The sequence below is a fragment of the Gorilla gorilla genome, chromosome 20, assembly GCF_029281585.2.
Source record: "Gorilla gorilla gorilla isolate KB3781 chromosome 20, NHGRI_mGorGor1-v2.1_pri, whole genome shotgun sequence".
Classification (NCBI taxonomy): domain Eukaryota; kingdom Metazoa; phylum Chordata; class Mammalia; order Primates; family Hominidae; genus Gorilla; species Gorilla gorilla.
The window spans coordinates 59,026,211-59,054,154 of record NC_073244.2 but is presented as its reverse complement, the minus strand read 5'-3'; the positions used below and the strand labels follow the sequence as shown (position 1 = coordinate 59,054,154).

Below are 27,944 nucleotides of genomic sequence, written 5' to 3'. Positions count from 1 at the left end.
GGTACAGAGCGCTCGGGAGAGAGTGGAGCGCCGTTCGCCGGTATGTGCGCATGCGTTGAGGTCTCTTGACGCCGATTGGGGGGTCACGAGTGACGGGCGGCGTGCGGCGGCTGGTGGGGGCGTGGCCGGCGGAGCGGGCGCGGCGTTACGAGGCCGCTGGTTGGCCAGCGCTAGTCACGTGGTTCCGGGCCGCAAGCGACGCGCGCCGGTGCGACGTCAACGCAGCCGGGCGAGTTTTACCGATCTGTGTTCCGCGCCCCGGCCGCGGCTGAGTCTTCCCAGGGCCAGGGTCGGGCGCTTTGCTGAGTCCCTTTGTGGCCGCCATGGACAATTCCGGGAAGGAAGCGGAGGCGATGGCGTTGTTGGCCGAGGCGGAGCGCAAAGTGAAGAACTCGCAGTCCTTCTTCTCTGGCCTCTTTGGGTGAGAACCGGGCTGAGGGGTCGGCCGGGACCTAGGCTGAGAGGACGAAGGAGTCACGCTCGGAGGTGGCGGGTTAGGGCACGCAGAGCTCGGGCCGAGGGGACGGAGAGGAACCTGCAATGAGGTGACATGGCCTGAGGCGGCAGAGGGGACGCAGGCTGAGGGCCAAGAGCCTGGGCCGGGGCAACACGGTTTGAGGAGAGACGGTCTGACATGGCGGAAGGGATTTGGGCTGAGGACACACGGACCGAGGCGACACTGTCTTGAGGCGAGGAAGGGGACCCAGGCCGAAGACAGGCCAGCGGGCGGGGGAGAACCTGGACCGAGGGAGTACGTCCTCAAGCCTTGGAGGGGACCGGCCTGGGGGGGACGGAGGGAGTCCGGGAGAGAAGTCAGGTCCAGAGGCTTTTCGGAGCTCTAGGGGAGTCTGTTTGAAGGCTCTCAGGCGGCAGTGATGGGGCCTGGGGCTGAGGACGCCTGCCCGAGGGACTGACCTTTTCAACCCCTGGGGCAGTGGATTTGCGTGGGCCCTGGGCGGTGAGGGTGAAGGCTGAAGGGGGCTGACACCAGGCAGAGGGGCTCAGGGCTAGATGATCCTAGGAGCGGTGAGCCGCGTCTGAAGTGTGGGGGGTGCATGGGGTGAGTACGGCCCTGGTTAGCAGTGACTAGTTTAAGGACAGCTGAGCGGAGGAACCCGGGATGATGGAGTCAAGACTGTGGAGGTCTCAGCACTTTGGGAGGCCGAGGTGGGCAGATCATCTGAGGCCGGGAGTTCGAGACCAGCCTGGACAACATGGTGAAACCCCGTCTCTACTAAAAATACAAAAATTAGCTGGGCCTGGTGGCGGGTACCTGTAATCCCAGCTACTCGGGAGGCTGGGGCAGGAGAATCACTTGAACCCAGGAGGCGGAGGTTGCAGTGAGCCGAGATCGAGCCACTGCACTACAGCCTGGGGGACAGAGCGAGACTCTGTCTCAAAAAAAAAAAAAAAAAAAAGAAAGAAAGAAAGAAAAAAGCCTGAGGAGGCCTGGGTTGAGGCTGGAGACTCCTGGGTGGGGGAATGCGTGGTGGTGGCTTGGCCAAGGAGATGGAGGGATAACAGGGAGAGACAGGGGGACTGAGAGAACCAAAACGGGGGATCAAACTCCTGCTGTGTGATCCTCGAGTAATAGGGATGACAGAGACATGCTGAGAAGAGGGATGGGAAAAGGCCTGGGAGACAGAACTAACGCATATGACGTGGCATAAAACTCACGTTAGCTCCTAAAAGCTGACACGACCATCCTGTGATAAACCGTAGTGGCTTAGAAGTGCCAAGAGCCCAGGTTTGAAATGTAGCTCTGCCACTTACTTCATGACTTTGGGTAAATTGTTTAGTCTCCCTGCTAAAGGAGATCACAAATCAAACCTGCCTCCCATTTGCTATGAGTGTTAGAATTGAGCCTGGCGTGGAGTTACATCTCTGAGAGTGTTAGCTGTTGTTAATGTGACTTCCAGAAGGAAACAGGTTTGGAGCGTGCAGGGAGCTGATGGGGTTCAAGGTGGACGCCCGAGCGGAGAGGTCTGGGAGGGGTCAGGAGAGGGAGAGACTGAGAAACATGAGTGTGCTAAGAGGAGCTGAAAGGGAACAGAAAAGGGATCCACGAAGACTTAGTAGGGTTGAGAGGAGCATGAGGCTCTGGGCAGAGGAAAGAGAAGGGAGTTTGGCAGGGGGCGGTGGTGTGGGGGGTGGTGGGATCTGTGCTGATGGGAGGACCCGAAAGGGTCAAGGGGAGGTTGTGGAAACTGAGAGGAGACCTGGGAAAGGACTAGTGGGCTTGTAGAGAGAACAGTGTGTGGTGGCCACTCGGAAGCAGAGCCTGGGGACGGTGGTGGGACTGGGAGCATCTGCAGAAGGCTGGAGAAGGGGGTTTGGGAGGAGGGCCTGGGGATGGGAAGAGACTGTGGTAGGAGCCTGGCAGAGGCTGGTAAGACACGAAGGAGAGGGATCTTTCCAAGAGAGGAAGGAACAGGAAAAGGGCTCCAGGCCACGCCCCTTGTTTGAGGTTGGATAATGTTTAGCAAAAGAACTTGAAGAACATGATGGCGAATTGCCTGGTGTGGAGAAACATCCGGGGCTGATGGACTGGATTGATTAGGTGAAAAATGTTTTATTTTAGAGGCTGCGAGGAGAGAGAGGGTGTGTGTGTGTTTCTTTTTCTTCACAAGGGGAGAAGTTCAAGTGCTGTGTTTGGGGGTGGGGCCACGAGCTGGGTTTTTGGTGATAGTTTTCCTGGGTGGCTCTGGGTGTCTGATCCCTTTGGCCCAGGGATTAGTGGGCTGTTGGACTGTGTGCTTGGAGGGAGCAGCTAAGTCAGCCCCAAGGCATTTGCTACCTGGTTGGGAAGGCAGGATGAACAGCAAACACCAATAAAGTGGAATTACCTACTGTAAGGAGGGGCTCGATGATGTCATTCCTGTGACTGTCTGAGCTCAGAGGAAGCAGCGTGAACCAGGGGGAGGCTCTTGGTGAGGAGTGAGCTGGGCCCCAAGGAACCCCAGGATTTGCTGGGGAGTGGGGCCGGGGAGGGTGCTCTAGGCAGCAGGGATGGTGCAACAGAGATCTACCGTGACGGGAGGTTCTACCTGGAAAGACAGGGAACTGAGATCCAGAGGGATCAGAAATGGCTTCCTGGGGGAGAGGCCCCAACCCTGGGGGGATGAACATGAGTTCTGGGGTGCTCTCTGGCAGGGAGCAGCACTCCAGGCAGGGATTATTATGGAGCATGCCTTAGGAAGATGGAACACATGGAGTTCCACGTTAGACCATAAAGGTGGAAGCCGCAGGTGAGGCCAGACAAGGAAGGTCTGGTGAGCAAGGGCTGGGCCTGGAGGAGGCACTGAAGAGCTCCGAGGAGGCTAAGGGAGGCCCATCCTGGCGAGCTCCTGTTTGCCTTCTAGAAAGGACTGCAGCAGCTGGTGTGGGGGAGAGTGACAGCAGGAGGCTGTTGCAGTGCTGGTAATACTAGCAGATGCTGGTTATTAAGTGCTCGCTCTGACTCAGACCCTGGCCTGGGCCAGGCTCAACCTGCTGATGGATGGTATGGATTTAGTCCTTACAAAATCCCCGTGGAGGTAGAGAAACTTGGGGGCTTAGAGAAGTTGACTTATTTGCCCAGCCCCACAGTAAGTGGGAGAGGTGGCATTCAAACCCAGTTCTGTGTGGTTCCAGAGCCTTCTCACTTAGCCCCTTTGCTGTGCTACCACGGTAGTTTCTCCTCAAGGTTCATGACCATCTCTGGGCACTACATTTAGGAAGGATGTTGGCAAACTAGGTGTGTTGGAGAGCTGCCACCCTCTTAACTGTCCTCCCATGGCTGTTTTCTCCAAATATTTGAAAAAAAGAGCTGGTGTGTTCATCTCAGTTCCTTCCAGCTCCCAGAGGAGCTGACCTGGTGCTGTGGGAGTATGAGTGAGGTTAGGGCAGAGGGCAGGGAGGATGGGAGGCTGGCCTGACCGGAGCTTGTGTGCCTGGGAGCTGGGAGCACAGCCAGAGGCCAGCTTGGGAGGACCTGCTTGACGGGCGGGAATCACTCAGGCACCTCCTCCTCTCTGATCTGGGTTTGCTTGTGTTCAACATTTCATAACCCACCTTTATTCAAGGTCCTTGGTAGCTGCCGGGACTGGAGAAGGGAGCGTTGGGGCTCAGCTTGTCCTTGGTGCCTCTCCCTTCCCCTTTGGGAACCCCAGCAATGACAGCATCCCACATTGAGGGGCCTCTGCCCCTGTCAAAGGGCAAGTCAGAGAGCCCTCACCTGGGACACAAGGCGGTGGGTGTCTGTGCTGTCGCCTGCCTTGGTGCTCAGATGCCACCCTTGCTCTTCATTATTTCTGGGCTGCCAGACACTAGGGGGCTTTGATGCACCAGCAGCCACTGAAGGTGACAGCACCAGCCAGTTAGGAGAAGCTCAAAGCCATACCTGTTCCCCCCCTTGGTGATGGGGGCGCAGCTCAAACTTCTGCTCTGGAAGCAAAAAGACGGAGACTTCCTAACTACAGCACAGTAAGCCAGCAGCAGAAGGGGATGGCTGAGTCCAGGCACACTAGTTCCTCCTCCCTGCTGCGTGTCTCCTGGGGAATCCAGAGTGCCTGCTGTGCCCTTTGGGGATCGTGCAGGTTCTGAATGGTGGCTCTGTTCCCTGGGGCTTTTCCTCATCCCTGATGTTTCCCAGCCACCTCCCCTGCCCCCAAAATAGCCAAAATAAAAACTTCCTTCCTCTTGGATACAAACGTGTAGAGGGAGTTTCTTCATCTGTGAAATGAAAATCATGGTAACTGTTTCCTCAGGTGGTTTTAAGGATAAATGAGACGATGTGTGGGAAGTGGTGGGAGCACGTTGCCTGGCTCTGCTAATGTTTATTAAGGGCTCACTGTCATCTTTATTAGTAGGTATTGTCATTGGAAGTTGAGCTAGAAGTGCTGGAGAAATAGGTGGCAAAGGGTGTTCTGTATACAAACAGTGCATTCCTAAGATCAGATCTTGACAAATCAGTTCCTGTTTGAACTACCTGTAGGCAATAACGGCGGGACCCTGGGAGGGCCAGCTTGTCTGTACAGGGCCTGCCCAGGGCCTTGGCTGAGACTGGTGTGGGCATGAGCTTCCAGATTTCTCTCCAGACCGCCTTCCTCTGCAGAGCGTGCAGAAACTCCGGCGCCATTTCCAGTGGGCACCCTGGTGAATCACAGTGCCCTGCCAGCTGCCAAGATCCACAACTGAAAACTTGGCATCTCTTGCCCAGTCTCAGAGTGGAGTCTTTCCTGAGGGCACACAAGGTTTCTGGGGAATCCGAGAGTTCCTGGCTTTCCTGATGGATAGGACTTTGCTGCCTGGCCATACAAACATTTCCGTCTCCTTTTTGGGATGGGGCTACTAAGAGGCAAGGGTCTTTGAGAATACCTTTTAAGAAAAAGGAAGTACATTCGCCCTTGGTCTGTGGTGAAATGTAATCCCGTTGGGGTGCAGGAGGGCATCCGTATAAGAAAATAAGAAACAGGGCGCCTGCCAGGCTGTGTGCCGTGTGGCAGGTGAGATCCTGGCTCTGAGCTTATCATCTCGAAGGGCCGTGGGCCTGTATGTATTTTGAGCATTGTGCAGTAAGGGGTGGGGCATGGGAGGCCAGGACTCTGGAAGCCGAAGGAGGAGCATTACCTAGCTAATCTGGGGTGGAGATGAAGCCCATGCTGCTGTTCTGAAGTAGGGAAACGTGCCTGGAATCGGTCCTCTGCGGGGCCTGATGAGAGGGATGCTCTCGTTTACTGAACGCCCGTGGTGTGGCCAGCTCTCTGCTGGGCACGCCGTGGGGTGCTGCCTGCAAGATTGCTTGTGCTTCAGCAGCCCTGCAAGGTGTGGAGTCTTAGGCCTAGTTACACATAAGGAAACGCAGGCTGGCACACGATGAGCTGGCGCTGAGGCCAGGCCTGTCTGACTACTGTCAGCATTTATTTTATTTTATTTATTTTATTTTATTTTATTTTATTTTATTTTATTTTATTTTATTTTATTTTATTTTATTTTATTTTATTTTATTTTTACCACCACAAGAAACTCTCTAGAATTCCCATTCCTGGGTGCCAGGCACCCCTTTGAGCGTATTTCTCTTCCTTTGTATAATAGCAACCATTGAGCACCTTTTCCATTCTGCGCTCTGTGCCAAGTATTGACTATGTGTCATTTCTAATCCTCACAAAGACTCCTCCCAGGCCAGATTCATTGTTTCCATTTTATTTCATTTTTCATTTTTTGAGAGACAGGGTCTTGTTCTGTTGCCCAGGCTGGAGGGCAGTGGCGCGATCGTAGCTCATTGCAGTCTCAACCTCCTGGGCTCAAGTGATCCTCTCACCTCAGCTTCCCAAGTAGCTAGGACTGTAGGCATATGCCACCATGCCTGGCTAATTTTTAGTAGAGTTGGGGTCTCACTGTGTTGCCCAGGCTGGTCTCAAACTCTTGAGATCAAGCAACCCTCCTGCTTCGGCCTCCCAAAGCCCTGGGATTGTAGGTGTGAGCCACTGTGGCCAGCCATGCTGCCATTTTATAGATAAAGAATGGAATCTCAGCACTTTGGGAGGCAGAGGCAGGAGGATTGCTTGAGCCCAGGAGTTCAAGACCAGTGTAGGCAACACAGGGAGACCCCATCTCTTATTTAAAAAAAAAAAAGCCTCGGGGATAACTAGCCCCAGGTCGAACACTTAGCAAAGTACCTGAAACGGACTTCAGCCCAGGTCTCGCCACCCCAAAGTCATTATCTTTCTACCCCTTGTCTTTGCCCAGACAGGCATGTCACAAGAGGGTCCTGTGGCGATTTCAGAGCTGGGCAGTTAGCCTGTGACACTTTATTCTTTCACCGTTGTTAACTGGGGCTTGTGGAGAGATGGGAAAGCAGAGCTGGGCTCAGGCCCCGCCCTGCAGGAACTCATACTCTGCTTGGTCAGGCAAGGCCCACTGCAGAGTGGCGGGAGGCAGCTGGTGGTTTCCCGCTTCCAGGTGATACTGGTGGCGGTGCCTTCAGGATGCTGAGCCTCTGGCAGCTCCCAGCTCCAGTGCAGTCAGTGGACTAGCAGGGCTGGTGGCCCCCGGCACCCTGTGCCAGGGTGGACCCTGCACCACAGGCAGCCTTAACTTTTTCTGATGTTCCTTCTGCCTGTTGGCTTGTTACTGGCAGGCTCGGTAGGGGGCTGGCTTAATTCATCCTCCTTTGCCTAGAGGATGCTCCGCGCAGCTCCAGCAGAGAGCAGCCTCTGCTCGTGAGATGAGGGAAGCCTAGGCAGTACAGCCTCCCTGGCTTCTTTAATCTAGAGGAGGGGTGGGGGCAGGCAGGGACCTTGTCCTCCCTCCTCATTTTCCCAAGGAGCCTTGGGCATGGGGAAGGAAGCCTTCCTGATCACTGAGTGAGAGGCAAGGGCAGGACTGGATCCCCAGGGCCCCAGTCCTCTTTCCAAGCCCTGCTGCTTCCTGGCAGGGTAAGCTTGGACAAGCCCTCCGCCCTCTCTGAGCCCCAGCTTCCTCGCCTGTAAAGCAAGGACAGCACCCAAAGGGCTCTCGTGAGGAGCTGTGGGCTCCTTCCAGGGGAGTGCCTGGGAGGCAGGGAGCGCCATGCGCCAGCCGTGGTTAAGGCACATGGTCTCGAGAGCCGTGCAGGAGGTGGGCTTACAGGGAAGACACAGGCATGTGACGGGCCCTAGGACACCTTCCCCACTGAGGGTGCTGACTGGAGACTTGGGGCAGTGGGCCTTAAGTCTGAGGAGGAAACTGTAGGCCTGTGGCTGTGGCTTCCACAGAGGCAAGAGAGATAGAGTGAGTCCAGGACCCGAAATGGGGGCCTGACTTTGTCCACCCTGCCTCGTGAGGTCCTTCGGGAGCTGCAGGTGGTGGGTCAGGGCATGGTGTATTTCTGGCAGCCAGGAAGTGCCTGGTGGATGGAGGAAGGAAGGAGGGGGCTAAGACTCTGCCCTGCACAACCCCCTGGCCCAGGTCCCATCGGGCATCTGTGCATTCCTGGCAGTGCCCAGCCTTCCATATGGCAGTCGCTGAGGTTGGTGGCTGTGTTTGGGAGACCTGAGACTCCTTCCTCCGCCTTGGAGGGGGAGAGAGCAAAGCTGAGCGGGTAATTATAGACAGCCCTGCATCAGGCAGCCCAAACCAGTTCCCTCTATTCCCGGAGTGGCTCAGAGCCGTGGGATGGGAGGAGTGAAGCAGAGGCAGCTTGGGGGAGGTCAGTGGGGGAGGGACAGTCAGCTGTCACATGCGCTGCCGCCCAGGCCCTCAGGAGAGGAGGCCCAGCTAGATTTTCCTTTCGTGTACTGTTGTTATCTCCTGGCACGTAATAAATGCTCGGATACCTGTTCCCCAGGTGAATAAATGTGTATGTGAATGGCTTCTTCAGGATCTTCCACTGGAACCTAGGCACGTCACTTTCCCCCTTTGGGGACTTCACTCCCATTTCTAAAAGAAGAGGATGGGACCCTGGAGATCTCCTGTCATCCCCTGGCCATGGTAATGGGCAAGACCGCGGGGTGCAGGGGAAGAAGGAGGCAAGCCTGGGGCCTGAGCTGGTGTTAATCCCTCTGGCCTTTCCACCCCACAGAATCATTGACCCCGTGCAGGGTTGGCTGTGCTTAGCCTGGGATCATAGAGTTTCAGCCCGGGCAGCTGGTAGGCTTTGTGTCCGTCCTGTGTCTGCTCTGTCCCACTGAGCTGAAATAAACCCAGCTGGGGCTGACTCTGCTCATTGTTGATTGCCCGCTGTGGGCCGCTCAGTGACGTGGGTCATTTCTGCTCATCCAGGGTCTGTGCTTTTTCAGAGAGTGCATGGAGCTGGTTAGGACTTAGTCACACTCAAAAAGAAGAGAAGGCTGAGCTGGGGGACCTGTGGGGTGGGGCAGACCTGTGATTAAGGTCTGAAAATGTCCCTTTAAGAGAACATTCCAGAGAAGGTCCTTCTGAGGGTTTTTTGCAGACAGGCCCCAAAGGACCCTTCAGGATTCTCAGCCAGGTTTTGAAAGTTTCTTACCTCTCCAAGGCCAGGAATGGGTCCTAAAGAAGTCATTCCAGGCTGGGCACGGTGGCTCATGCCTGTAATCCCAGCACTTTGGGAGGCCGAGGCGAGTGGACCACTTGAGGTCAGGAGTTCGAGACCAGCCTGGCCAACATGGTGAAACCCTGTCTCTACTAATAATACAAAAATTAGTAGGGTGTGATGGCACACATCTGTAATCCCAGCTACTCAGGAGGCTGGGGCAGGAGAATTGCTTGAACCCGGGAGTTGGAGGTTGCAGTAAGCTGAGATCGTGCCACTGTACTCCAGCCTGGGCGACAAGAGCGAAACTCCATCTCAAAAAAAAAAAAAAAAGAAGAAGTCACTCCAAACAAGGCCCAAGGTGTGTTGGGCTGGCTGAGGTGAGGTGGGTGAGGGAAGACAGAGTGCAGCAGGGCGAGTGCGGGAAGAACACATTGCTCAGGGCCACTTCCCGGGGACAGCAGAGGGTGGGGGACAGCATCAGCACAGCCCCAGAAGGCAGAGGGTAGGCTTTTCATCTGACAAGATGACAGAGAGGATAGGAATAAATAGATTATTTACCTGGTGTGATGTGGATTCAGGAGGCCAGGATCCCTGGCCCAACCAGCCCGCCCACCGTGGGGGCATTTATTTGCCTGCTGACATTGCCAGGCCTGGCCGCTGATCTGATCGCTGGTGGCTGCTTTCCAGGTAGTCGGTCTCAGTCAATTTTTCCTTCTCAAACTCACCTGATCAGCTGAATTACCTGGGCCCCCCAAACCCCAATTGTTAAAAATCTCATTTGCAGGCCCCATCCAGACCCTACTGAGCGAATCCCAAAGTGTGTGGCTGTGGGACTCTGGTTTGATGAAATGAGCACTACATGTGGCTGAAAGGGATGGGCAGGTTGGACACACTGAATCCGCAGTGCAGAGGGAAGGAATGCTCACATCCCAGCTCCCAAAATTACCTTTGAGCCCCTCCACAGCTGGGGTTGGTGTGGACAAGTTTCCAGGTATAACGTTGGGCCACTTGACACAGGGTGTGGGATGGGATGGTGAGGATGATTTGAATGGGAAAGTACCCACTCCTCCCTTTTCTCTTCCTTAAAAATAAACTAAACACTAGTTATGCCAGTGAAGAGAGGCCCTGAAATCCATTTGGTGGGACTCCAGAGTGTGTGGATTTTATTCTACTGATTATGTGGATGTTGGGAGTTTGAGCAGTTACAGAGACTACAGACCTCGCGGGCTAAGCCTGGTTGTATTATTAAGGGCAGAAGAATGCAGTGGGACTTATGGGTTTGAGGTACTAATGAGGTCCCCCAAGTCAAGAGGAGGCTCATTATGTACATGTGGAGGTGAAGAAGCCAGAGTGAAACTGCCCAAACAGGGTACCCTTTCTGTTTTCAAATTCCTGTCTATCTCCCAGTGTATCCCTACTGTTGGACAATAAGTTTTTGGGGGGTTTTGCTGTTTTAAATAATGCTATGCTGAACATCCTTGTAACTTTTCTGATTAGTTTTTTTAGGATAAATTGCTAGAGATGTAATTCATTGCTGGACCACAGGGCCAAATATAAATCCTAATACTTAAAAATATGTGTGTCTGTGTGTCTGTGTATGTGTATATGTATAGATATATACAGACATATATACACATACACATACATATATACACGTGTATATATGTACACATGTGTGTATATATGTATATATATATTTTTCTTGAAAAGATAATTTTTTAACTGTTTTACAAACAGTTAAAAAAAATTCAGACAGTACAAATACGGGATGCCCAGTGAATAAGTCTGCCTCCCACACCTGGCCCTCCTTCTGCAGGCTTCACCTTAAGAGAAAAATGCTGTTACTAGGTTTTTGTGTATTTGCCCAGAAATATCCTATGTTTATATAAACATGTATGTTTCTATTCTTTTCACGCTCTTTCTCTTTTTTTTTTTTTTTTTTTTTTTTTGAGACAAGGTCTGGCTCTGTCGTCGTCCAGGCTGGAGTTCAATGGTGTGATCTTGGCTTACTGCAACCTCTGCCTCCCAGGCTCAAGTGATCCTCCCACATCAGCCTCTCTAGTAGCTAGGACTACAGGCGTGCGCCATCACACCCTGCTAATTTTTTGTATTTTTTGTAGAGTTGGGGTTTTGCCGTGTTGCCCAGGCTGGTCTCGAACTCTTGAGCTCAAGCAATCCGCCAACCTTGGCCTCCCAAAGTGTTGGGATTACAGGAGCCATGAACCACCACACCCAGCCCACCCTCTTTTTTTTAAACACAAATGGGAACATCTTATATCTACACTTTAAAATAGTGCTTCCCATTTCTTTGTATGGCTGTGTGATATATATGCCCAGTCCTGAGCTGGTAATGACACACTCCAGGGCTGCAAGGTCTTTATTGAGCAACCACAGAGTACAAGGCACAGGATTAAGGCTGCCTCTGCGAAAGCAACACGATGTCTTAAACTGGGCTAGTCCCCCAGAATGCTTTGCAGTCTCCCGGGGAAAGGGGATTTGTAGCGCGCCTGGGACCCAGTGGGCCCCTAGTATCCCAGGCAGGAAGTAGAAGAGGCTGTCAGACCCTGGGGTTGTGGTGGGGTCAGGAACTCTTCGCCCCACTACCCCAGCAAGCACCCAGTATCTACCCCAGTACTCCCAGAGGGAGCTGGTCTGCCCGAAGTGAGTGTGCCATTGTATGCAGGGGCGGGGGCCACAGACTCAAGAGGCCTGGGGGAAGCTGGCTTCACAGCTGAAGGGTGAGGGGTAGGGGCACGTCTGTACCCAGCACTGGAGCAGAATGCTTGCTTTCTCCTGGATAGCCGACTAGATTGTCTCCTTTTTTTCTTTCCTTTTTCCCCAGAGGCTCATCCAAAATAGAGGAAGCATGCGAAATCTACGCCAGAGCAGCAAACATGTTCAAAATGGCCAAAAACTGGAGTGGTATGTCATCTCTGCTAGAGCTCCTCCAAGGTGCTCTCCTCCTCCCTCAGCTTCCACTCACACAGGCCTGCCCGAGAGGTTGGCCTTGAGGGCCCCTTCTCTTTTTATGCCCTCTCCGGCATCGGAAAGCCACTGGCCTGCTCTCTAATTGTTTTGTGCCTGCTGGGTTACTTTATACTCTGGGTCATGGGGCCTTGGTGAAAGGACAGAGAGGATGGGAATAAATAGATTATTAGACCTAGATAAACCCATGTGGATTGATGAGCTCTTAGAGTCCTCCTTAAATTCAGAACTTCGGGTTTCCTGGTAACTTCCTTAGTGCTTCCATCAGTGTCTAAATTCTAGGCTGGGGGAGGATGTTCAGGTGATTCCAATAACAACGTGAATCATGGCTGCTGTTTGTTGAGTCCTAAGTGCTCATCATTTAATTGCGTTAGCACAGCAGCCCTAAGGGTCAGTCTATAAATATCCCTATTTTACAGATTTGGAAACTGAGGCTTGGCTTAGTCTCTTGCCCAGGATGCCAGAACTAGTAAGTGACAGAACCAAGATTCAGAAACCAAGGCTCTGACTGCAGAACCTGAGTGTTTAACCTGCCCCAGTGAGGCAGGATAGCTTCACAGAGGAGAGGGGTGGGGAGGAGCCGCTTGGGCTCAGGGAGGCTGGAGATCTGTTTGGAGCTCCCTGCAGGCCCAAGAAGTCCAACAAGCCAGTGTGTTGAGCTCTTTCGAGGCTCATTTCATCATAGATCTTTCATGTCACCAAGATTGAATTAAGGAAATACGGCAAGAGACCCAGTGTTTGAATGCAGGGAGGAACTTCTGACTGTGGAGGAGAGGGAACCTGGTGGTGGGACCATGGAGGCAGGGTGCAGAGGTGCACAATAAAATTGATTATCATCGTTTTTGAGAATGTTGTTGGTTTCCCCAAAATTCAAAGAGTTATTCCTGAGTTTTCACAAAATACGTTGTGAATAAAGCCAAATGTTTTTTGTATTTTTATGCTCCCAAACTTAGAAAATTCCTCTAGAGAAAAAAAGCTTATTTTTTAATTACATAGGTGTTGCTTTTCCCCTAAAATTTGTTACCTCTGCCCCCAAACTCTTCAAAGAAAAGCCCTAGGCCATTTCCCCCCGGTAATATCCCCTTTTCTTGAAATTTTTTTTTTTTTTTTTTTTTTTTTTTGAGACCTTCTTGCTCTGTTGCCAGGCTGGAGTGCAGTGGCGCGATCTTGGCTCACTGCAACCTCCGCCTCCCTGGTTCAAGTGATTCTCCTGCCTCAGCCTCTCGACTAGCTGGGATTACAGGCACGTGCCACTACGCCCAGCTGATTTTTGTATTTTTAGTAGAGACAGAGTTTTACCATGTTGTCCAGGATGGTCTCCATCTCCTGATCTCGTGATCCGCCCACCTCGGCCTCCCAAAGTGCTGGGATTACAGGCATGAGCCACCGCGCCTGGCCGTAATTTTATACTCAAATTTGGAACTCTTGAAAATAATGAAATCATATAGTGAAAACCCGGAAGGCTTTGTCTCTTCTTCTGCTCAAAACTTAAGAGGATAGGGCCAGGCCTCCTGGTCCTCTTCCAGCTTAGAAACTCTGACTCAAATTCAGCTGGAGGAGAATGAAGGGGAGAAGCCTCAGAGCTGAGCTGGAGGTGGTCAGCTGCACGAGGAGGAGGAGAGACGCTGCTGCCTCCCAAACGTCAGTTAGGAGATGTGTGGGCAGAATGGCTTGGGACCCACAGAAGCTGACCGTGTGCAGATGAGCACAGGATGGATGAGGCTTCAGGCGAGGTCTCTTCTGCCCTCCGCCCATGGGCACTGGTCTGCATGTGTTCATTCTTGCTGTCCACATCCTGTTTCCCTCTCTGGACATGCAGCTCCTGGAGGGAGCCGGCTGTGTGTTGTCCGACCCCAACTCCATGAGCCTCACAATTCATGCAAGTGCCTTGTCCATGGGGATCTGCAGTGAAGGGAACAGAATGTGAACAGAGGCAGAGGAGTTGGGAGAATCAGGAAGAGCTTTGGGGAGCTGTGGAAAAAGAAACAGGACTTGGAAAGGGGAGTAGATGGGAAGATGTTATGTGGTTTAATCTCAGTTGCCCCTTGCTTCCCAAAATACCCCTCCGAAGCCACCCCATGATTTCAGCCTGTACTTTGCCTTCTAGTGGTGGTTCTGGGCCCTGTGCTTCGAGGCTCCCCTGGGGAGGACTGCCCAGGCCGGGAGGTGCAGGAGGCCACCTCACTCTGTTTTATATCCTTTCCAACTCAGTTCTGTCTGCTTTCTCCTTGGATCTTTAGAAGTGGTGGCCCTGGAAATGCTGGCATAGCTGGGATTAGGGACATGGTGTTTTACCTGGGCTTACCCTGGCTCTCTTTCCATCTACCTGGGGCTCAGGGCCTTCCCCCGAGGCAGCTTCCTGCCTCCCTCAGAGACTGTCAGGTGGGCCACCAGGAGCCTCAGCACAGGAGCCAGCAGACCTGAGTTCTAGGCCTCAGTCTGGGCTCGCTCAGGTCACCCTCGTCCTATCTTGGGGACTCTTTCCGCATTCTCGAGAGCCCGACCCACCTCCCAGGGCAGTGTCTCTGTGGCTTCATAAAGTGTGGAGCCCCACTGAGGCCGGGACTGCCCTTCTCTTCTGTTCCAGCTGCTGGAAACGCGTTCTGCCAGGCTGCACAGCTGCACCTGCAGCTCCAGAGCAAGCACGACGCAGCCACCTGCTTTGTGGACGCTGGCAACGCATTCAAGAAAGCCGACCCCCAAGGTGAGGGCCTCTGCGGACCACACGGGCTGGCTGTCCGGAGCGCCATCCTAGCACCCTGCATTGATTCCTCAGGTTTCCTGGCGGCTCTGGTTTTTCCAGTGGCCAACATGTGATAGGCTGGCAGGGGCGTGCCTGAGGCAGAGTGAGCGTTGACTTTAGAACTGGCTCCCTTCCTTCCAGTTGGCATTTGCGCCCTGCTCAAGTCTCCGCCCCCCTATCTACCGTGTCGGTGGTGTCGGTGCAGCTGATCACCCCTTCCCAATCCCGGAGCATTTGGGAGTGGGAGTTCCATTGCAGACCCACCGCCTGCCGGGGAGAGAGGAAAATCTGTTCTGTTGTCAGAATTAACATGCAGAAGGGAGCGGTGTGGGGGGCAGGGAGGATTCTGAGACCAGCCAGGTAGGAGTTGCTGCCGAAAAAGGAGCGGAAATTAGCCCAACCTGGCTTCCCTACATCCTGGGGAGGAATTAGAGAGAACAGAGCCCGAGATGTAGTTGCCAGAGAACAAATTACTTAAAATGAGAGCGTGCTAGGGACAGAAACCCAGTTTGGGGCTGACTCATGGTGAGAAAACAGTTTTGTCCCCCTGGGTGCCTCCTGAAGAGGAGGTCCAGCCCAGTGTTTGCTTGCATGTGGCGGGAATTTTAATTTATTTTTTAAAATGTTGGTGCCAGGTACAGGTTGCTAATTAGAAAGCACAGGCAGTTTTTAAAAATGACCATCTATTGTCACTGTCATCTCAGGGGAATGGAAAATATATGAATCTTTAAAAAATAAAAAGCAGCTATATAATCTTGGAATAAAAGCCTGTCCTTCCCAAGAGAAGACAGGTTTGCAGCAGTGCAGGGAGCTTCCTCCATGGATCAGCGAGCACTGGTTCACATGGCGTGTTTGAGAACTGCTGGCATACCCCTTTGTCATGATCTGACGTGTTAGTTCCCAGATGAGGATGAATTTGTGTTGACCAGTAGCTCTTCTCTGTCCTTAGACTGACCAGTTGCTCCTCACCAGCTGGGCATCTCATGCATTGGCCTCAGTGGTCACATGGTGGGGCTCAGGCCTGGCAAGAGGCCAAGGAGCAGCCTTGTAACTGGGTGGGCCACGGGGCTTGCCTGGCTAGTAGCACTGGGCCACAGCAAGCTGCCTGGTTGATGCAGTGATGACCCAGGGAGACGCTGGGTTGGTTTTAAGCTTGACTCACCACACGGACTCTCCATGCCTTCCATTAAACTGCCCCGCCAAGCCTTTCCTTCTGCTCCCTGGGAAACTGGCTGGCCTAGAGGTGCTGTCTATTAGCATCTGTGACGTTCAGCTGCTGCCCCATCTGGAGTAACTGGAAGGACACTCTGGGGCAGCACTGAGTGCCAGGCTGCCGAACAGTGAGTGCCATTTGCTCTTTCAGCAGACCCCTCACTTCCTGCAGACAGGCTCTGCCTGGCAGTGGGATATGGTGGGGTCCCTCCCCTGCGTTTGATCTGAGCTTTTCTAGCTCTCCAGCGAGACTCTGCAGGGTGTGGGCCTGGAGTCTGGATGTGGCCCCTCCCTGGCCTTAGGAAGCTCAGAAGGTGGCTGAGGACTCCGACCGGTAGGAAAGTATAAAGATGATGCTACATCCGGGGCACAGAGGCCGACTTGCACAGAGCTGAGGCTGGGGGGGTGAATTTGGCTATGGGAGATCTTTCAGGGAAGAAAGGGGGCAGTTCTGAAAGGAGAGCCTCACCTGGGTAGAGCTGAGAGCAGGTGCTGTGTCCAGAGCCCTGGGGACGTGGTGTTGAGCAGGGAGGGGTGTTAGTGCAGCTTCCAGAGCTACAGCCTAAAGATACGCACCCCAGCCATGACTCCCAGTGGGGCAAGGGGCACATTGGCATCAAGGGCAGCGGCTGCTTTGTGTCTGAGGCTAGTCAGGCCTCACACAAGGCCAGGTGCAGTGGCTCATGCCTGTAATTTCAGTGCTTTGGGAGGCTGAGGCAGGAGGATCGCTCAAGCCCAGGAGTTCAAGACCAGTCTGGACAACATAGTGAGATCCTGTCCCCAAAAAAAAGCCTCACAGAGAATGTCATGTAGCAACTGTGTATGGCTTAGCAGTGCAGGCGGTGGGTGGTCTGGGAGGACCTGCCTCCCCTGTGATCCTGGGCAAGTCAGTCTTTTGGGCCTCTGTTTCCTCGTCTGTTAAAGCAGAGACTGCTGTGAGATGATGCAGTCATGCCCAGCGCGGCACCTGGTGTGTGATAAACTTCCAGTCAGGACACCCTTGGCTTTCATCAGTCCAGGTGCCCCTGCCTGCCCTGGGCTCCCCACAGCCTCTGCCCTTGGCCAGGTGCCTTGTGAGACAGCACTGGAGGCCCGATTTGGAACCTTGCCTGGCTTCCCCAGGCAGGTGGCCGGTGCCCTGGGGCCGTCCTCATCACTGGTCTCCTCAGCAGCCTAGAAGGCCTCTGTCTTGGGTCAGCACTTCTAGGGCTTCCTCCAGGACTCCCTCCAGAAGGACCTGCCCCCAAGTGGCAGCTGGAGTGTGCCTGAGGCCCGGCTGGGCTCCCGAATTCCTCTCCCTCTGCAGAGGGTGGCCTGCTGCCACCTTGGTGGCTCTGGGTGGGGAAGGGTGATGCTCATATGTGTTATTGGTTCCTCAGTTACCCAACCATGGCTGCTGCTCAGGGCAGACTCGGGCCAGCGAGGCCTCTTCCCAGGCCTGCCTGATAGTGGGGGGTGGGGGCAGTGTGTGTACCCGGGGCAGGGAAGCGGCCCGGCCTGCTTGTCCCCCACTTCCTCCCCAGCTGCCATTTACTGGGTTTCTACTGTGTACCAGATGCTTGGCATCTTTTAACCCATTTGATTTCTTTGTGCATTCTGTGATTTGCCCCCATTTTACTAAGGAGGAGATGACCAAGTGTAACCAGGAAGGGCTTCAGAGATGCAGAAGTCAAGCTGGGTGTCGCTGGTAGGAGTGACTGTGGGGATGGGCGGTGGCCTGGGCCGTAGCTCCCCAACTTGGGCTGTATTGCTCTGAGCTCCTTTCCAGCCCTCTGTGGGTGGGTACAGGAGGGGCCAGGCCACAGAACTGGGTGTTGCTCTGCCTGTCCGAGTGCACAAGGCCTGGTGACCTGAGATAAGAGTAGCAGTCATGAGTGTGTCAGAAGCTCGTCCAGGAGCCAGCTGTCCCAGGTGTCTGCTGGTGGCCCGCCGCTTTCCAGACATGGAGGGGACTTAACCCCGTGAGTCCATGTTGCTGCCTGGGGGGTAAGCTGTCTCCCTGCTGCTACTGCAAGGACTGTGCCATGCTGACGGTGGGTGCTCCAGAGCCAGTGCCAGCAGTCCCAGGTGGCAGCTGCAGATCTCACTGCTCACTGCGGAGCAGCAGCCTTTGCCGCCTCAGCCCACAGGGTGCCAGGTTGGTGTCCTGGGTGTTCTGGCCAGGAGAGTGAACCAGTGAGCAGCCCGGGGCCTCCATGTGGAGACTGCAGCCAGGTGGGGCGGGGCAAGGCGGGCCTCTCACCTCACTCCAGCTGCTGCTCTCCTCTGCAGCGTGGCCCGGCTTAGCCGTTGCTTCTGGGTCCACCGATTACAGGATGTATGTGTCTTCAAACTGCCAGATTTAGGTTGTGTTCTCTCCCCTTCCTCCTCATCTGCCCCCTTTTTGCCACCGTTTCCACTGTCTGCTGCCACAGTCTCCGTCTGTCAGCCCTAGAACCTGGACTGAGTGCTGTACCTTCTCTCAGTCCCTTTTGGATCCCCAGAGGTCTTTCTGAATTGGACAAAACCTACAGACCCCACTCCCCAGAGGAGTGCTTATGGACCCCACTGTTTACATGTCAGAAGGAGGGGTTGGACTCCCTGAAAGCCCAGCCACAGACCTGAGACAAAGAGCCTCTGTCCAGATGCCTCCCCACGGAGGGAGTTTGGAGTCCCATCCAGACCGTGAGCCCCTTGAGAGGAGCCCAGCCCCGGCGCTTCTTGGTAGCACCCTCTTCTCAGGCGAACATGGCCTGGGTGACCATGGAGACCCCCACGGTGACCAGGAACTTTCAGATGCCCAGGCTGAAGCTCAGAGCCCACGCCCTGTGGCCTGTCCAAGCTCCCTGCCTTTCCCTCTCCCCAACCCAGGCCTCCCTCCCCACAACACCCCTGTCCTCCTGAGATGTGCTAAAATGGTGTTCTTAAAAAATACCCCCTGAGAGCTCATTTCTGTCTGCTAGAAAATGCCTCCCACTCATGCTTTTCTCTCTCCTCCAAATAACTTGTCAAAAAAAAGCCTTTCCCAAATTTAAAATCTTGCAAGAGATAGTACAACAAAGGTAGCCCAGTTCTTCCTCAGTGCCATCCTGGTGTGTTCAGGTTTTTTGGCAAAACCTTTGAGGAGCTGGTGGGTGGCAGGACTAGGTTAAAGGGACTGAGCAGAGGGCTCCCGACTGCTGAGATACGAGGAAGAGGTGGCAGTGGAGAGCACACTGAGGGCTCAGTGTCGATGACATCCAGCCTCCTCGTGCCAGAGGTCCAGGTCCTCCTGGTGCAGGAACAGAAGCTGCTCAGGATCCTGCAGAGATGGTGGCAGAGCCCAGGTAGAACCTGGCACCCCTGTTGCCTCCAAGACCACCTCAGATGCTGGCTTGGCCGCCTCCCATGCCTCCTTCCCCTTTGCCAGCAGCTCAGTCCTTCAAGAGCAGGGCCTTGGCAGGTCTGTCTTAAAACACCCGTGGGAGTCTGGCCATCATCCTGGCCTAGCACTGCTGTGCCCTGTCCCTGGGGTTGTGGGAAGCTGGTAGCATCCTGGCAGCCCGAGGAGAGAAGGGCTCCCCCTGAAGCATGTGCCCAGCAAGTCACAGTCTGCAGAGTCAGCCCTCTCACCAGATTTCCTGGGGCTCAGGGATTCCGTCCCCTTCCCAGCCCCTTGAGAGTGTGTGGCAGCGCTGGCAGCTCTGAGTGCCTATTGATCTCTCTGCTGGCAGCCAGGTGCGCCTGCGTCCGCCTCCTCTCCTTGGCTTCTGCTGAAACGACTTCACTTTCTCATGTCTCCTCCCACCTCCCTTTCTCTCCAGAGGCCATTAACTGTTTGATGCGAGCAATCGAGATCTACACAGACATGGTAAGGGCCGCTTGCTTGTCCTGACACCCCCGGGTCCCACTGCATTGCCCCAGCCTTGCGTCTGCTCTTTCAGCACCCCCAGCACTGTTCTTATTCTGCGGCCAAACCACTTGGGGAGGGGGAAGTGGGAGCTGGGGGGATTAGGTCACCTGAGCTGGCCTGGGCTGGCTGGGTCTTCACCCAGCTCCCCACCAGCCTGACGGTCCCCTCACTCCACAGGCAGTCATGGTTTTCATTCATAGAACTTAGGTTATTGAGCTGGGCAGGGTGGCTCATGCCTGTAATCCTGGCATGTTGGGAGGCTGAGGTGGGAGGATCTTTTGGGCACAGGAGTTCGAGACCAGCCTGGGCAACATAGCAAGACCTCCTCTCTACAACAAATTAGCCTGGTGTAGTGGCATGCACCTGGGGTCCTAGTTCTTGGGAGGTTGAGGCAGGAAAATCACCTGAGTCCAGGAAGTTGAGGCTGCAGTGAACTGTGATCACACCACTGCACTCCAGCGTAGGCGACAAAACAAGACCCTGTCTCAAAACAAAAAAAGAAATTAGGTTACTGGAGAGTGTGTGTCCGGCACTTCCCCTTGCCCAGCCTTCCGGCAAGTGTCACATTTGATAAGCATCTTGCAGCAGGCCACAGGGATAGGCAGAGCCCACAGGAGGCTCAGCACCTGCCCTGCCCCCAGGGCGCATTGCCAACGACAGATGCAGACCAGATGGGCAGCTGCCAACTGGAGCCAGAGTGAAGGGTCCCACCCAGGCCAGGGCTCCTGTCAGTGCTTTCTCTCTCTCTCTCTTTTTTTTTTTTTTTTTTGAGGCAGAGTCTCTCTCTCATCCAGGCTGGAGTTCAGTGGTGTGATCTCCACTCACTGCAACCTCTGCCTCCCAGGTTCAAGCGATTCTCGTGCCCTAGCCTCTCGAGTAGCTGGGATTACAGGCGTGTGCTACCATGCCTGGCTAATTTTTGTATTTTCAGTAGAGATGTGGTTTCACCATGTTGGCCAGGCTGGTCTCAGACTCCTGACCTCAAGTGATCCACCTGCCTTGGCCTCCCAAAGTGCTGGGATTACAGGCATGAGCCACCGTGCCTGGCCAGCTCCTTTTTGCCTCTCCGCTTGCCCTGTCTGTCTCAGCCGTCCAACCCCAGGCAGGGACACGAGCCCTACCCCTTGCGTTCAGGGCAGTGCTGCAGGGATGACTGTGATTAGAACAATAATAGCAGCTGCCATTTATTAGGCCAGACACTGCAGGGTGGTTTAATCCACAGCCCTGTGAGGTTGGCATTATTGTCATCCCCGTTCCTTAGTGGAGGAGAGGGGCTCAGACAAGTGACACAATTTGCCCAGGGACATGCGGCTACAAGCAGGAGTCACTGAGACCCGAAACAAGGTCTGGCTGAGCCCAGGGCCTTGCCCTTTCCTACTGCCCTCAGCAAGGGGGTGGCGTTGGACCAGCCCCTGGTGCACAGCAGTTAGGCAAGCGCCTGGACACTGGGTGGAGGCGGATGGAAGGTGCGAGGCCCCTTGAAACGTGAGGCCTCCCTGGGGAGCTCTGGGTGTGCCTGGGGGAGGCTGACAGATAGGTGTTGGCTTGGGGACAGAGCTGGTACTCTTGGGCAGAGGTCTCAAGCCCTCCCTCCCATCCTGGTTTCTCCAGAGCCTTTTGCCAAGTGGCTCTGGACTGGTCCTTCTGCCTCTCTGGCTGTTATCAGAGGCTTCCTAAGGGCCAGGGCCTTGGCCAAGTGCTCGTGCTCACATCCTCTCTGGTGTCACACCATCTGTGCCCTCGTGGATGGGATGGAATTAGGCTAAGGCCCTGGAGTGGCTTGTCCAAGGTCACCCGCTCAGCCCAGCACGCATAGCCAGGCCTCTAGGGCTGGGGCCATCCCTTCTCACTCCTGTGTTCCCCCACCTCTCGGTCTTCTTCACACCTCAGGTCTTCTTCATACCTCCTCACAGGCATGGCTGAGGGGTGGGAACTTGAAGGGTCATAGGTCAGCAGGCAGGCACGCAGGAGGTCATGAGTCACAGGCAGCCCCTTCCTGTGTCCCCTCCAGGGCCGATTCACGATTGCGGCCAAGCACCACATCTCCATTGCTGAGATCTATGAGACGGAGTTGGTGGACATCGAGAAGGTGAGTGGCAGCAGGGCCCTGCATGGGCTGGCAGCCAGGACCAGTGCTGCTCTCTCTTCTTCCCACCAGGGGAGTCCTCTGGTGTCTGAGTGCCGAGAAGTGGGCATGGGGCACCGGCAGAGCTTGGAGAATGGGGTCTGGCTGTGTCCCAGACAGGCAGGGCAGAGGGTGTGGAAGCTTCATGGAGGCCTCCTCTCCCTTCCCTGCCCTCCCCTGGAACCCATCCCCCGTGTCTCCCCAGGCCATTGCCCACTACGAGCAGTCCGCAGACTACTACAAAGGCGAGGAGTCCAACAGGTAGCCCCCTTCCTGCCTGCCCCCAGCCCCGCAGGGACCGCCACCACTTCCCCTCACTACTCCTCCCCACACAGCTCAGCCAACAAGTGTCTGCTGAAGGTGGCTGGTTACGCCGCGCTGCTGGAGCAGTATCAGAAGGCCATTGACATCTATGAACAGGTGGGGACAGGTGGGGACAGGTGGGGATGGCGGCTTCCACCCTGCCCCCTCTCAGGGCCTGTGCCTCCTCCTAAGCCCCGGCACCTTGTTCTGGAATCACCCCTCCCCCGGCTCACCCTCTGCCTCTCCCCCGACATCCCTTGCCATGTCATCCCCCCACCCTGTCTTCAGCCTGGCTGAATGTTCTCCACCTACGACTCCATGCCGTGCCAGCACCGTCTCTCTCCCTGGCTGTGCCCCTCCCACACCCCTCACAGAGCTTCCTGGAGGGGCCCAGAGTGAGGCTGGCTAAAGAACCCAGAGGGAGGGAACGGGAAGAAGTGCCAAGAGGCCCAGGGTGGCCGTGGGCACACCACCCCATGGCACGATGGTCCTCATCCACAGTGGGAGGGAGGGAGTGTCACATGGGGTCCCCCCAGCATGCACGGAGCCCTGGGTGATGGCCGAGAAAAAGGCAGGCAGCTGGCCCCCTGGGAGAGAGGGCCGGGCGCCGCCTCTCATGTTCCCGCCGCCTGCCGCCGCTCTGCCCACCGCCATGCCAGCCTCCCGTTGGTCCTGACAGCCAGGCTGCCTCCTTCCCACTGTCTCAGGCTCTCAGAAGGCCCACGAACACCTGGCTACAGCCTCCACCCCCACCCAGCCACCATCACACCCTGATCTTGGTTGCTCACGCACTGGCCGCTGACCTCTCCAAGCTGGTCCCTGGCTCCCTGCCCTTGGGGTCCTGGGTTAACAGGGCCTCACCCCGGGACATGAACCCAGCTCCCAGCTGGCCCCCCAGTGCCTGGCAGTGGCTCTGGCCCTCTGGCTGCTTGCCCTGAGCTCACAGTGCCACTTCTCCATGGCTACAGGTGGGGACCAATGCCATGGACAGCCCCCTCCTCAAGTACAGCGCCAAAGACTACTTCTTCAAGGCGGCCCTCTGCCACTTCTGCATCGACATGCTCAACGCCAAGGTAGCGCACCCCACGCCCGCAGGACCACCGCACCGGGCCACCATGTGCTTATCTCCACGCCAGGTCCTGTTGCCCCCCAAGAGGGACGTGCTCCTCCCTCATGTCTGGCCCCTGCCAGCCAGCCTTTGGATGAGAAGTGTGGTTCTCACAGCTGTGTTTCTGTGCTGGCATCACCTGCCCACCCGGCCCTGGAGGCTTTTGCGGGTCCAGCTCCTGCCTCACTTAGTGCTCTTTCCTTCATGGGTGCACTTTTTGAATCCTCACTGCACCCCGTTAAAGTCAGCACTATTGTCACCGCGTCTTATGGGTGAAGATGGTGAGGCTGGGACGAGAGTCCCTTGTTTGAGGCCACATGACTAGGGACCTGCAGCCCCAGTGTTCCAGATCTTTGTGACTCCTGCTGTCGTGGCTTTAGCTGTAGCTCACACATGCCCACCTATTTTCGGGACACTTGGCAAAAGAGGGGCCAAAGAGGGCAGTGGGAGGGGGCGTGGCCAGCGGGAAGGAGCTGGAGGGTTGGCGCTAGATTTTGCTTGGCCGGAGTTTTTTTACCATTGCCTGGCAGAAGCACGGAGTCCAGGATTTCCTGGTGTCCCTGGCTCACGGCCTGGGGTGGTGGCCCCACACACCCCCCACACACACACCCCACAGAGCCCTGCCCTGCTGTGGGCACCAGTGGTGGGCAAAAGCCTGGGCTTTGTCAGACCAGGTTCCCATTCCCACCCCATGTCTCACCGTGCCCTGGGCAGGTCACTGCCCCTCTCTGGATCTGTTTCCTCACTTTGAAAAGGGGGCTCACCGTTATTTGACCCTCTCAGGGTCCTCAAGAAGCACCAGCCCCAGGCCTGGCATGGAGGATGTGCTTATTTGTCCCCTGCCCCGGCTGAGCCAGGTGGGAGGAGGCAGTGGGTGCCTATCTGGGGAACCTTCCTCTCCCTGCAGCCATCTCTGCAGCCAGGCTGGTGCTGAGCTCAGCTACGGGAAGGTACTGACAGACACAGAGCCAGGTGACACCTGAGGCTGGGGGAGGGGTGCAAGAGCTGACTCAATATCACCCGACATCCCCAAGTCCCCTCAGCTGCTAGGCCAGTAGCTCTGAGGGCCCTCTCGTTACTAACTCATCTTCCCCCTTCCCTGCTGCCCAGCTGGCTGTCCAAAAGTATGAGGAGCTGTTCCCAGCTTTCTCTGATTCCCGGGAATGCAAGTTGATGAAAGTAAGTGCTGGGTGCTCTGGCCTCCCACTTCCCGAACCTCAGACGGGGGTGGCCGGGGCTCCAGGTGGGACAATCACCAAGACTTGTCCAGTAGTTCTCAGAGGGTGTCTTTGTTTTGTTTTGTTTGGCCATTTGAGTCTCCATTTTCCAGATGAAGAAAGTACAACTCGGGGAGTGCTGGAGCTCGGGATGGCTAAGTGGACACACACACACACACCACACACGACACCGCACTCACACACCAAACACATCACAGATACCACACACACTACACACACCACACCACACACACCAAACATACACTACACACATCACACCACACACACCACACCACACACCACACCACACCACACACTATACACACCACACGCTACACACACACCACACCACACAGCAAACACATCACACACCACACATATCGCACACACACTACACACACCACACGACACACCCCTCACACAAAACACATTGCACACTACACACACCACACGACACACCCCTCACACACACAAAACACACTGCACACACACCACACACGACACACCCCACATACACACACACCACACCACACACGCAACTCACACACACCAAACACCACACCAAACACTACACACCACACCCCCCAACACACACACACCTCCACCACACACCACACCCAACACACACACCCCCCATACCCACACACACCCCCCCACACAGACACACACATTCTGTGTGATGTTCTATGTTGGTAAGGTTGCCCTGAGAGCAAGCCATTTCTGATGAATAGGGCGGCAGGATTGCAACACGCCCGTACCCATCCCCAGTTTAACCCACACGGATTGACCCTCTGAGAGTCCTCAGGAAGCCCCAGCCCCAGGCCTGGCATACAGATAGTGTGTCCTTTCATCTAATCCAGGCCAGACCTCAGGTCAGCGTAGGCCCCTGACCCCTCTCTGCCATTTGCTTGCAGAAATTGCTAGAGGCCCATGAGGAGCAGAATGTGGACAGTTACACCGAGTCGGTGAGTGGCCAGCATGGGGGGCCAGGCCCCTTCATGGGGATGGGTCTCCTAGGAAAGCTGCCCTTCTCAGACACACTCTCCCATGACATTCACCCATTTTATATGGCCCCCAGCCCACTGTGAATTTCTTTCTCCAGTCACCCCAGAAACCTTACAAGTAGCGCCAAGAGGCACAGGGAGTGTTCTCCCCATTTTATAGATGGTGGCACTCAGGTTGGGGAGGTCAGGAGGCTCGGCCTTGGCCCCTCAGGGACAGAGCTGGTGTTCAGAGCCACATCTGTCTACTTCTGAAGACCAGGGTTCCTTGAGTCCCCCAGGTGAGTGTGTGAGACTCACAGTGGGCGCCTTGGGCACCCAGGAGGCACAGACGGGGAGGGAAGGGGTGAGAAGGAGAGTGGAGCTGAGGACATGGGAGAGGCGCCAGCTTCCCTCTGCCTGGTGGAGCCACCCACGCAGCTCTCTCTCCCTTCCCTTTCTCTGTTCCCAGCGTTCCCGGGCTTAGTGGTGTCCGGCTCAGGTCCTGATTCACTCCTCTAATGGCACATGTCAAGCATTTCTCCCTAAGTGCCCCTTGGGAATGGAAGCCCCTGAGGACAGTGAGCAAATGCCATCCGGTTCCTCCTGCCCCAGACAGTGGGTGGCAACTCAGCCAGGAGCTCAGGGAGGGGATGCCCAGCAGGCCGTGGCTTCTCTCCCCCGTGTCCCATGGCACTCAGGAGTGGCCTTTTCCATATCTCCAGGCCTCAGTTTCCCACCCATTCAGTGAGGATGCTGGACTTTTTTTTTTTTTTTTTGAGACGGAGTCTCGCTGTGTCGCCCAGGCTGGAGTGCAGTGGCGCGATCTCGGCTCACTGCAAGCCCCGCCTCCCAGGTTCACGCCATTCTCCTGCCTCAGCCTCCCGAGTAGCTGGGACTACAGGCGCCCATCACCACACCTGACTAATTTTTTGTATTTTTAGTAGAGATGAGGTTTCACTGTGTTAGCCAGGATGGTCTGAATCTCCTGACCTTGTGATCCGCCCGCCTCAGCCTCCCAAAGTGCTGGTATTACAGGCATGAGCTACTGCGCCCAGCCATGGACCTTTTTTTTTTTTAAAAGCTACAATATCTTTCTCCCCCAAGGGAAATGTTGTGCCCAGCATAGTCAAGACAGACAAGAGGGAGCTCCCATGGCTGAGTTGGGGCCTCAAGCCCTCCCTCTACTCCTTCTCAGAGACCAGGGGTGACAGGGACAGATCTTGAAAACCTTGGAACAAGTGCCCTTGGGATGCAGGCTTGGGAACGGGGGGAGCATGGCCAGCCTATCACCTGGTGTGCCCTCAGGTGAAGGAATACGACTCCATCTCCCGGCTGGACCAGTGGCTCACCACCATGCTGCTGCGCATCAAGAAGACCATCCAGGGCGATGAGGAGGACCTGCGCTAAGCCCCACCCAGCCCCCCAGTGCCCGTCTTCCTGTCCCATCTGCTCAGAGAGAGGTGGGGCCGAGACTTGCTGGAGAGCTTCCCTCCTTTCCCACCTGGGGAGTCCCGCGGGCCACAGTGGGCAGGTGGCACCGGGGGTCAGCATGCAGGGGCACCAGAGGCCCAGGCTGCTGGCCGGACAGTCACCCTCTGTTCTCGCTACATCCCTTGCCCCCTGTCCATTTATTTAAGCCCCCATAGGTGCCCTTCACCCCCAAAACCAGCTGTACAGAATCTTTGATACAGACCTATTTGCTAGGGGTGCTGCTGGGGGTTTGGGGTCAGCATCTGGCCCCCTATCTCCTGACCAGCTGAGTCATGAGGCCGGTTTCTCTCTCTCCCACTTTTGTCCCCCAGCCAAGCTCTAAAGCACATGTAGCCGCTGAGACCTGCTGTCTCTGCTGGGGGCAGGCTCCTCTTCCCCCAGCCCCGGGAGCCTCCCCCAGCTTCCTGCAGCCCCGACCTCTCAGGTTAGACCCTGGGCCCTGGAGCTTAGGGGGTTTTCCCCCACCCCAGCCCCACACCTGCTCCTTCCCTAATGCTTTGAGGTTTTCTTGGTTGGAAGCTGCAGCTGGCCCAAGAAAGAAAATAAAAAACAACACTTTTGCATGAGTCTCTCTTCCTCCTCACCTCTGCTACCCACTCTGCCCCTGGGCCAGTCACCAGTCCCTCTCACACTCCTGGTCCCCCAGACTCTGGGCGAGCTCTTGGGAGGTCAGGCGCATGCATCCTTGAAACACGCGTGGGCTGGGTCAGTTTCTAGGTGGGGGAGACCCAGGGACGGTGGGCCTGGGGAGGAGCTCTGGCTTGGGAGTCGCAGAGCGCCCATCTTGATCTTTCTCTGGGTTCTTGGGGTCCAGGGGCCTTGGTTTCCTCAACTGGGATGCACGGTGGTGATGCCACCCCTCAGAGCCAGTGGGAGGGTTGAATGTGACGGTGCTCATGACTGCTTTGGATGAGAATGGGTGGAAGCCC

At 55.5% G+C, this 27,944-nt stretch overlaps 1 protein-coding gene across 3 annotated transcripts; it reads left to right on the top strand.

Moving 5' to 3' along the window:
• Positions 1–8: 8 nt before the first annotated feature.
• On the top strand, positions 9–27,581 carry NAPA (NSF attachment protein alpha). 3 transcript variants are annotated; one of them, XM_019015605.4, is made up of 12 exons: positions 112–421; positions 11,820–11,899; positions 14,550–14,666; positions 19,700–19,746; positions 21,800–21,877; positions 22,119–22,174; positions 22,249–22,333; positions 23,185–23,289; positions 24,435–24,503; positions 25,456–25,506; positions 25,706–25,823; positions 26,830–27,581. In XM_019015605.4, exons 1-12 carry the CDS (start codon positions 324–326, stop codon positions 26,913–26,915), a joined length of 990 nt encoding a protein of 329 aa, XP_018871150.1. In that variant the 5' UTR covers positions 112–323; the 3' UTR covers positions 26,916–27,581. The 3 variants fall into 3 exon arrangements, with proteins under 3 accessions (XP_018871151.1, XP_018871150.1, XP_018871152.1); XM_019015607.4 differs by lacking the exon at positions 112–421 and adding an exon at positions 2,364–2,560; XM_019015606.4 differs by lacking the exon at positions 25,706–25,823 and having other exon boundaries at positions 9–421.
• Positions 27,582–27,944: the final 363 nt, after the last annotated feature.

Coding starts and splice junctions, on each gene's coding strand:
- NAPA (XM_019015605.4), top strand. CDS start 324: ATGGACAATTCCGGGAAGGAAGCGGAGGCGATGGCGTTGTTGGCCGAG. Junction 22,175..22,248: donor AAAGGCGAGGAGTCCAACAG/GTAGCCCCCTTC, acceptor CTCCCCACACAG/CTCAGCCAACAAGTGTCTGC. Junction 23,290..24,434: donor TCGACATGCTCAACGCCAAG/GTAGCGCACCCC, acceptor CCTGCTGCCCAG/CTGGCTGTCCAAAAGTATGA.